The following is a 10,688-nucleotide window of genomic DNA, read 5'->3' as shown; positions in this document are numbered from 1 at the left end:
GGCCTTTCCGGATTTGGGTTATGGGGCATTTATCCAGCCCGAAACCATAGTAGCAGTGTGAACATTATTTATTTATTTTTATTTATTTATACTATTATTTAAGGATTTTTTTTTGAATTAGATTTTTTTTTTCCAAAATACTTCTGCAACTTACTATTTTTTTGAAAAAGAAGTGAACATTTTTTATATGCTCCCATTCCAACCCTCAAAAAATTCAATTTTATATGCCAACTTGGAAAAGAATCTTTTGTTCTTTTTTTTTTTGAGTAAAAGAAAAGAATCTTTAGTGCGTTTACTAAATTGTCCAATTTTCTTATCACTTGAGTTTTGTGGGTTCTAAGAAATTTGTAGTCAATGTATAAAAACTCTACTCACAGGGTCCGTTTGATTGAACGGGTGAAAAAGTGGGAAGATGAAAAAATAGGAGGATAGAAAAGATTTTATTTTCTCTCATTTCTGTTTGGTTGGGGGTGGAAAAGTGGAGCGATTAAAAAAATGAGTTTGAATAAAATTACTTATATACTTTTGTTAAAGAATGATGCCAAATTAATACAAAAAAGTGACAAACAACCACACAAAAAAGAACAATCACCCAAATTTATTATAAAAATAAAACTCATGTCCAAAAAAAAATCACATTTAGTAAAAAAAAAAAACTATCACACGTAAGCCCTAGAAAAAAAAAGATTGGGAAAAAAGAAGAGGCATCGTTAATGCCAAAGAAAAAAAAAAAGTGGCAACTGGCAACATGATTTCCTAGAGAAAAAAAAAAAAAAAAAAAAAGGGGCAACGTTACTGCCCAGGGGAGAAAGAAAAAAAAAAGCAACTTGAAGAAGTTCATGTGCACATGCATATGGGCATTTTCAATCAAGAAAAAATTCATTACTGCTTAGTTTTCTTTCTATTTTGGGAAAAAAATATTTTGGCAGGCCTAGAGAGAAAACACTTAGGTCCCACCATTTATTTTTCATTTTCCCTAATCAACCAAACACACTCTAAAAAAGTTTTCCTTCTTATTTTCTCTTTAAAATTTTTTATCTATCTTATTTTACCTCCAAAAAAACACACCTTAAATGTAAAAGAAGAGAGTAGATAGTGACGGTTGTCTATGAAAACAGATAAAAAAATAAAAAAAATTTAAAAATTGATATTTAAAATAAATATATTAGAAAATAAATTATATAATGTAGTGTGTTTTAAAAAATGAATATGTAAAATAAAATAGAAAGTTTTTGTATTAAAATAGACATGATTTTTGGCATGTGTTGATCTGAAGGCTAACAATGCAAACTAAACTTCCATTAGATAGTTAATCTAATACTTTTTTTTATATATTATAAACAATAGTTAATCTAATACTAATTGTTAATTACTGAAAATGCTAAAGCTCTAGATAGATCTTCTACGGCCTGGTTACCTGGTAGGTGCCATCGTCCATTCCTGATGGTTTCGCTTGGTCCCATTGGAACGAGGCGTTATATCCTGCACCCGGCATATATGCCGGGTGTCTCACACATGGGCGGGCCCCACACACTGTGGGGCCCGCCCCTGTGTCTCACACCCGGCATATATGCCGGGTACAAGATATAAAAATTGCATTGGAACAGGTGCAATCGCAATCCCAACCAAAGTATTCCCAAACGTGTACCTAACGGCCCCTTTTACAAACACAAAAGAAAAAGGAATAAATTAAAAAGCTTATCCCGACAAGTGGGACCTGTAGAATTTTCATCCTTGATCAAAAACCAAGAAACTTCCTAGGAGAAATATGCTTACCCAATCACCACTCATATTTTCATAGCCCAGCCTCCAATAACTTTCATCTTTACAACAAAGTCTTTGGTCAATTACACAGCTTTTTCAGAACAAAAACAAAAAAACAACAAAAAACAAAAGTTGAAGTCTTGGTGGATGATTGTTTAATTCCAAAAGTGGTCACCATCAACCCACTATGCACGTTATATTCTCCAAGAAAAAAACCCAATAAAACCAAACTGTATGTGCTATAATTTGTTCAAGCTCAGGTTTAAACAAGATCAACAAACAAAAGCTTCTGAGCCAGAAAGGATGGCCATTTTAAACCTTGGAGAGAACATAAAAATCACCCCAGAGATAGTCAACAAAGCTTGTTCTCTTGCAGTGGGGGCTCACAATTTTGCAGATGAGCCATATATTCTGGAGAATATTCGTGGTTCACCAGATCTTGTCATCTTTGGCTTTCCTGGGAATTGGTCTGTAAATGATTGGTATGCTGGAGAATCTTTTGGAGAAATCAAGATTAATCTTGAGTTGTTTCCTTCTCTTAGAAGTGTAGGCATCGATGAACATGCCAAGGTCAACAAAGCCTTTCTGCAGAGATTTGATGACAAAGTCTTGAGGAATTCAGATTTCCAAAAAAAGGTACTATTTGTTTTTTTTTCCCTGATCACTTGCTTGTTCCTACTATGGATTCATCTATGATTTGCTAACATTGTTTACACCATAATTAAATATATTAAGAATTTAACCATGTATCTGTGATGTAGAAGTTCGGTAGAAATATATTAAGAAATGTTTAGAAATTGAAAATTTCAGTATTTATCCTTAGTTTTTGTCTGGAAGAATGGTTACCTGGTAATAGTAGGCTAGTAGCAGATCTAGAATTTAAGTCCCGGAGAGAGATTAAAAGAACGGTTGAAGCCAAATTAATTTTAAAAATATTAATTAATATAAGTAAAAAGTACTTAATTAATTATTTTTAAAAATTGATTAACATAAAAAGTATAATGTTTATACAAGTCATAGTATATTTTTAAATAAAGATTAGTTACAAAATTAGTTGTAATCTAACGTTACTTTACTCAATATCATTAGTATTACTATATATTTTGAAAATCTAACTGTTGAATTGTATGTTCTTTACGTTCTTAATACATATGTCAAATTTAGTGACAATCGAATATTATTTACTATATGACCTGTAAGATTATATTTTATGCATAATTTTAAATTATAAAAAATTGTAATTTAAACAATTTATTGATAACATAACTATTGATTTTTAATTTTTTATAAATTTTACAAATATGAAGGATATAAAAAAAAGATATAATTCAATGATAAATTTGTTAAATTCACCTCCAATAAAAAAAATATTGAGTAAAATTGTAGTATTAGATTACAACAATAAGATATTTTAAATAATGCATCTTATGAATGTTTTCATTTAATTTTTAATATAAAAGAACATTTAAACGATATCGTATACTAATTAAAAAATTTACAAAATGACATAATTGGTTAGTTTCACACCAATAACATAATAAACAACTTCCTAATTGTTTTTTAGTGATACTATGGTTAATTAGTACAAATCTATATATGTATGTGTAACGACCCAAGGAAAAACACTAGCCACATTTGCGCTATACCTCAAAAAGATTAGTCACAATTGAAGCTCCTTGTAGTTGTTAATAAAACCCAGATCTACCCAGTAAATACCTGATGTAAGACTCATCACACACCCACACACATCACACAATCAATCAATCAAATTGGGGTATCACAATCTCCCCCACTTAAATACCTAAAGTCCTTGTTAGGGTCCACTTTGTGGGGTAGTGTCTCTAAGCCCATACGAGGTTACCGGGCCAGCTCTAATACCATATGTAACGATTTAAGGAAAAACGTTAGCCACATTTGCATTATACCTCAAAAGGACTAGTCACAATTGAGACTCCTTGCAGTTGTTAATAAAGCTCAGATCTACCTAGTAATACCCGATGTGGGACTCATCACACACCTACGCACATCACACAATCAATGAAATTGGGGCATTACAATATGATATTTAAAAGATGAAGTTTAGTATATCGTTGCTACATTATTTTTAAGCTACAATAATGTAGTATTTTGGTCAATTTCTTTTCATTTTAGGCCAATTCGGTCTACTTCCGTCCAATTATGTTTGTTCAGTCTATACGGTCCATTTTGGTCTTATTCTATCAATTTTGGTCCATTTTGGTCCACTTCCATCTAGTTAGGTCAATATGGTCCAGTTTGGTCTAATTCGGTTAATTCAATCCATTTTGGTCCTCTTTCATCTATTCGGTCTATTTTAGACTAACTGTGCCTTAAATTGATTCTTTTGTAGGTTACCTTTTTAGTTTTGGGCTTAAAAAATTTTTCCCTTAATTTTTGGGTTGAAAAGTATTAAATTTTATTCTATTTGGGCCAAACTTTTTAGCTTAGTGTTAAAAATTTCAAACAAAAAGGCATTAGAAATTAGAGATATGAGCTCTAAAAAATGATAAATATTCAAAATATTACCTTAAAATTCAAATTTCAATAATATTGGCAACCCTAAGAGATTGGTTAAGTAGTTCCTAAGATCTTATGATATCCATGAAATCCTGAGCATGAAACATCTTGCCTCCTTCTTGGGTTCATACCCAAGATAGGCATTATACTTGTATTTTGAAAGAAAAAAATATTACAATTATAACCTTATATAATAATTTAAACTTAATATAACATGTTACATGTGTTCCATAGAATAGGAGTGTACATTTTTAAAAAAAAATTCTTAGGTATATTCAAATTAGTTATTTGATTATGGTATATTTTAAAAAAGGGAAGAGTTCCTTTAATAACATATTATTCATTTATCTAAAATAATATTATAATTATATAATTTAAATATTTTCATTAAATTACATTTTTCACACACACACACACACACACACACACACAACTATGTATTGTCGTTGATTGCAACCTTAAACTACAACCTTATGCAATAAAATAAACATAATTATATATTTTGAAAATTTAACCGTTGAATTGCATTTTCTTTGCATTCTTAATACACGTATCAAAAGTCTGTGTCAATCGGATATGATTTACTATATGATATATAAGTTTATATTTTATGCATAATTTTAAATTACAAAAACTTGCAATTTAAAAAATTTATTGATAATATAACTATTTATCTTCAATTTTTTAAAAATTTTACAAGCATGGAGTATATAAGAAGAAGATATAATCCAATAGTGGATTTGTCAAAATTCACCTTCAATAAAAAGATATTGAGTAAGGTTGTAGACTAAGGCTACAACTAATTTTGTAGCTAAATTTTGTCCATAAATATATTCCATTACATAAAAATTATGAAAATAGAAAATATTTTTAAATAACACATCCTACAAATTTTACATTATATTCTTATAAAATAATTATATTACATTTTCTCATGCATCGCGTGGGCTTGCAACTAGCTGTCATTAATAGATAAAGTTAAAATATTAATAACGTAAATGCACTTTTAGTCCCTACATTTTGACTTTTTTCCATTTTAGTCTGTACATTTTAATTTTACCACTTTTAGTCCTTAAAGCAATTAACGCGTTCTATTTTGATCTTTTCCGTTAGCCTACTAACGGAAATTGCTTAGGTGGCAAACTGAGTGTATTGCTTGTTGACGTGGCTAATTAAAAAATAATAAAAAATTTTAATTAACATTTTAAAAAAGCCATGTCAGCTTCTAAATATAAAAAAAATTTATTAATCAATTTTAATGAAATAAAAAAAGAAAAAACAATAAAACACATCAAATCATATCTAACTCACTACAAACACAAAGAACACACAAGAACACCATCCCAAATTTAAACATCAACACAAGAAGAACCAAATACAAAAAACACAAACTCACCACAACACATAAAGCACAAACTCAGATCACAAACACAAAGAACGCAATTACACAGCCCACCCAAACCCAGACTACACCTTCGCCATTTCCTTCCTCAAATCCCAAGCTCACTCCCTCAACAAACATAGACTCTCCAATGGCAGTAACACACGCGACAAATTAGTAGTAGCATCACCAGTCACAAACCCAGACTCTCCAATGACTACCATCACCAGTCCCACCTCAAATTTCATTTTTGCCTTCCACCAGCACCACTAACACCAACCAATTCATCCTTTACGGATCCAAAACCACCGCCGCCACCGCCGCCGTCGCGGAATCTATGTATAGCAAAATCACAATCCTAGGGTTTCTCTGTTCTGGATTGAATCTCAGCGCCAGTTAAGGCCAACGCTGGTCTCCGGAATCTTAGGGTTTGAGATCGCAATCTTAACCCTAATCTTCTTTGTCGGTGTACTGATTCACCACAAGTGGAAGGATGCGGAAGCGAAGAGGGAGGAGATCATGAAACTTGTGGCCATGGCCTCCGAAGAGGCCGCCATGGCCGACGTTGAAGCTATTGTACAGTACAGACCTGTTTCAGTCGTAGGGCAGTTTGTGTTTGGAGGTTGAGGGAGTGAGCTTGGGATTTGAGGGAGGAAATGGTGAAGGTGTAGTCTGGGTTTGGGTGGGCTGTGTAATTGTGTTCTTTGTGTTTGTGCTTTATGTTCTATGTTGAGTTTGTGTTTTTTGTGTTTGGTTCTAGGTTTGTGCTTTATTTTCTTGTGTTGATGTTTAAATTTATGAATATATAGTAGGAAAAAATTACCTCAATATATCGTAGAATGCCTGCATGGTAGGAAAAACTAGTAAACTACCCCATGCATTGTGTTGAAATTACGTCCACTTTTGTTTTTATCCGAGGAGTGGTGTTGCTTAATCCCTTCATGAGTAGTGTAACTTAGTTTTCATCACTCATTTGTATTCGATTTTGATTGAGTAATTACTTGGATTTTGATCGAGATCACTCACCGCGTCCTTATTCTTCAATTAATACAAGTGCTTGACTTCTATTTATATTTATTTATATTTTTTGACAACACAATCACAATTCAAACAGACATGTAAGTCAATAAACTTTTTAGTTTATTGACTTACATGTCCTTTATGGTCTGTTTGAATTGTGATTGTGTTGTCAAAATAGCCTTTTTTTTTCTTTTTTCTTTTTTTTTTTCAGTTCTAGCTTAGAAACCACATATCATTATAACACATGAGGGAAACCTCGCTAAGCAGTGAGTCATTTTATTCAATTACAACATCTATCAACCCAAATGAAAAAAAAAAAAAAAAAAAATTCAGTTCCAACAGAGTTAATAGGCCAGGTCTTTAATATCCTCAATAATTATTTCTCAATCAAAGCCTTCTTAATTGAGAAGATACCAAACCTATTTGAGAATACCGATGTGAGTCATGCAACTAAATATTTTTTAAGTAATGTTGTATATACAAACTTTTTTTACAAAAAGATTTTACAAAATACTAAAGTGATGAGTAATTATTAGTAAATAAAAAAGTGGTGTTAATGGTGGAACTAAATGAACACCAGTTAGAAGTTAGTCACATCAATAGTTAGTAAAAATATTGCAAAATAGTTTGTGACTGTAGTATTATATATTTTTTTCTTAAAAAACAATCGTGTTCCAAATTTGGTCAAGCATACGTAGCTATTTTTATCCATGTGCCGATCACATCTTGCCATTGCAGTAAAAGTGTAAAACCCATTTTTGGTTCAGCTTGAATTGGCTTGGAACTTTAATAGTTTCAATAAGAATTTAAAGAGAAAACAAAGTTTAGGACTTCATAGAAAGGATCCCATGCAAGCACTAAAACATACTCATATATATGGAATTGGAACATAGATATCTTGTTACTAAATATGACCACATTATTCAGGTGCAAAAGGCAGTGACAGAGAAGAAGCAAATACTGTTTACAGGACACTCCATAGGTGGTTCAATTGCCAACCTTGCAACAATTTGGTTCTTGGAAAAATACTTGAGATCAGAATCACCAAATAACTACAAAATTTTACCTTTCTCACCTCTGTGTGTGACTTTTGGTTGTCCTCTAACTGGTAACCACATATTTTCCCATGCTCTTAGGCGTGAGAACTGGGCTCGCTACTTCATACATTTTGTCATGAGATATGACATTGTTCCACGGATCTTGCTTGCTCCAGTCTCATCCATTAAATTGGAATTTCAGAAAGTTCTCCAATTCCTCAATGAAAAATCCATAAATCTTGCACATGCTTCCATTAATAACTTCGATGCTTCAAATTTTTACATGAAAGTAATGAAGAATGCATCATCTGTGGCAAGCCATGCTGCTTGCAACCTCATGGGAAACACAAACCTGCTATTGGAAACTGTGACAAACTTCATTCCATTAAGCCCATACAAGCCCTTTGGAACTTATGTCCTCTGTACTGGGAATGGAAAGCTAGTTATCTTGAGGAATTCAGATGCTGTTTTGCAACTATTATTTTACTCCTCTCAGTTGTGCAAAGAAGATGAATGTATAGATGTTGCCCAGAGAACTCTTCATCAACATTTCGGCTATGAGAGTGAATTGCAAGACAGCTTCCAAATGCTAAATGAGGTTTACTTGGAGCCACTGGAACAGCTTCCATTATCGACAGAATCTACTAGTGATATTGCAACAATTAATGCAGCCTTGAATGACCTTGGCTTGGTAACTTCTATTTCCTTTGCTTGTTTCAACAAACTTCAAAATCTTGAAATCAACTCTTTTTAAAAAATAATTGTTCTTTAAACATGACTTGCAATAGACTGTACAAAGAGAATTAAAAAAAGTATTTCAATGCTAGAAAATGAGTACTGCTCACCGAAGAATTTTCTTTGTGCTTTTCCTTGTGAGGTGTTCAGAGCACAAGAGCTAGATTGTGTCTTCGTGCTGCTGGAGAGCTAGAGAAGCGGAAGATTGGAAACAAGGACAGCATCGATCTCAAGAAGCCAGACATTGAGAAAGCAATGAAATACCTATTAGAAGACTACCAGTTGCATTGTGAGCATCGTGGCGTAGGTTGTTATGATGCCTTCAAGCTTCAAGAATCCTCCAAGGATTTCGATGCTAATGTGAAGAGGCTTGAATTAGCAGGTATATGGGATGAAATCATCGAAATGTTAAAAAGGTATGAACTCCCAGATGCATTTGAAGGCCTTAACGATTGGATAGTTCTTGGAACAAGGTACCGACGTCTTGTTGAGCCCTTAGATATTGCCAACTACTATCGCCACTTGAAGAATGAAGACACGGGAGCATATATGGATAGGGGCAGGCCAAAACGCTACAAGTTTACGCAGAGATGGTTTGAGAATGCTAAGAGGATGCCAGCTGAATCTAGTTGGGAATCATGCTTCTGGGCCAAGGTAGAGGAGCTGCGCATTAAAACTAGCAATGCAGGAGGGTTTGCACAAGTCAAGGTCAAGGAAGAGGTTTTAAAACTTGAAGAACAAGTACAGAAATGGATCAAAGGCGGAGGCGGAGAGTTGAGTAGAGATGTGTTTTTGGAGAAATCCACCTTTATGAAGTGGTGGAACACACTCCCTGAAGAGCATAAATCGAAATCTTGCATTAAAAATGTAAAGGATTCATGATCGTTGAACATGATTCTCATGCTACTAATATCACCTACCAATGTTATCTGTGTGCAACTATAAAATTCGCAAGCTAATAATATCAGAAATTACTAGCTCTAATATATCAAGTTTGCCTTAAATAGAGTAAATATGCAAAGAAGAAACCTTCAAATCACAATCGGCAAGACAATGCCTCATGAAGCAGAGGTAGCCCTGTATCTTCCTTTGCCCTTTCCATTTGGGGTCAAAAGTTTCAAAAATTCATCAAAATTAAGTGAATTCCAGGTTAAAAGATTGAATTCTTTGATAAGAAAAATAAAAATTGGTGCCTCATATAAACAATATATAAAACTAATTAACCTTAGACATATATTAAAGGTATGCCAAGTAAATTGTATAACTTACATGTTTGCATAATATGCCAAGTTCCTCGAGCTTAAGGGTGCAGGTGACAAGCAATTCTCTGAAAGACTGAGAGTCCCTAATCTCAGTATCAAGCTTTGCTACGTAGGTTTCAACTCCCCTCCCAAACTGCATTAAAAAACACTCTAGAATTCCAACCTTTCACTGTATAAAACAAACACGGTGTTGTGTGAGTTACTTTGTTCAAAACAAGCCGTCTCCAAGCAATTGCTATGCCTACAATGCCATGCATCCAACATTATGTTTGACACAAGAATATGTCATTACAAAACAATACACAGCTGCTAAGTGCATGTCCTTCAATTACATTTGGGCACAGCTAATCATACCAATGGCCTCATAGTTTCAAATTTCGACTACTAAAAGAAAGTACAACATGTTGTGTTTAGCAAGAGGCTTATGTTTATTCGTTACAATAACTATCTTTATTTTTTTTAAATTTATTTTAGACAAATTTGTTAAGAAAAACTAGTGGTATATTTTCAGCAAAACTTATGTACAGTTCCTTAAGGATGGGTTTCGATTGGGCTGAAACGCAGTGCGTCTACGTTTCAGCTTTTTTTTTTTTTTTTTTTTCCTGGACGCGCACCTGTCACTGTTCATTAGCCATGAACAGTGATTTTAGGCATGAACAGTATTTTTCACACATTAAAAAATTATTTTGCCACAATGTTTTTTAGTTTTTGGTTTTAGTTTTCAGCTGTATCCAAACGGATCCTAAGGGTCAGTTCAGTTGGAGGAGTAGAAAAGTGGGAGGATGAAAAATTGTTAGAGGATGGAAAAGTGGAAGGATGGAAAATATTTAGTTTTTCCTCTTGTGTGTTCGGTTGGAGGGATGGAAAAGTGGAAGGGTGGAAAACTCTTTTGTTCGGTTGGAGAGAAAAATGAAATGATGAAAAATGTAATTTATATAAACTAACTATTATACC

General features: G+C 33.1%; 1 protein-coding gene across 1 annotated transcript; it reads left to right on the top strand.

Annotated features, from left to right (window-relative positions):
• The first annotated feature begins 1,898 nt into the window (after positions 1 to 1,898).
• LOC142632030 (protein EDS1B-like) lies at positions 1,899 to 9,456 on the top strand. Its single transcript, XM_075806454.1, has 3 exons — positions 1,899 to 2,400; positions 7,628 to 8,428; positions 8,623 to 9,456. The coding sequence occupies exons 1-3, from the start codon at positions 1,999 to 2,001 to the stop codon at positions 9,352 to 9,354; spliced, it is 1,935 nt and encodes a 644-aa protein (XP_075662569.1). The 5' UTR covers positions 1,899 to 1,998; the 3' UTR covers positions 9,355 to 9,456.
• The last annotated feature ends 1,232 nt before the right edge of the window (positions 9,457 to 10,688 follow it).

The sequence above is a fragment of the Castanea sativa genome, chromosome 4, assembly GCF_040712315.1.
Source record: "Castanea sativa cultivar Marrone di Chiusa Pesio chromosome 4, ASM4071231v1".
Taxonomy (NCBI): Eukaryota; Viridiplantae; Streptophyta; class Magnoliopsida; order Fagales; family Fagaceae; genus Castanea; species Castanea sativa.
The sequence above is the reverse complement of the archived record's forward strand: the minus strand, read 5'-3'. Positions and strand labels throughout refer to the sequence as shown.

Excerpts from the sequence above, each read along its gene's own strand:
- LOC142632030 (XM_075806454.1), top strand. The coding sequence starts at position 1,999 with ATGTGCTATAATTTGTTCAAGCTCAGGTTTAAACAAGATCAACAAACA. Across the intron at positions 2,401-7,627 it reads ATTCAGATTTCCAAAAAAAG|GTGCAAAAGGCAGTGACAGA; the intron begins GTACTATTTGTT and ends CACATTATTCAG. Across the intron at positions 8,429-8,622 it reads CCTTGAATGACCTTGGCTTG|AGCACAAGAGCTAGATTGTG; the intron begins GTAACTTCTATT and ends TGAGGTGTTCAG.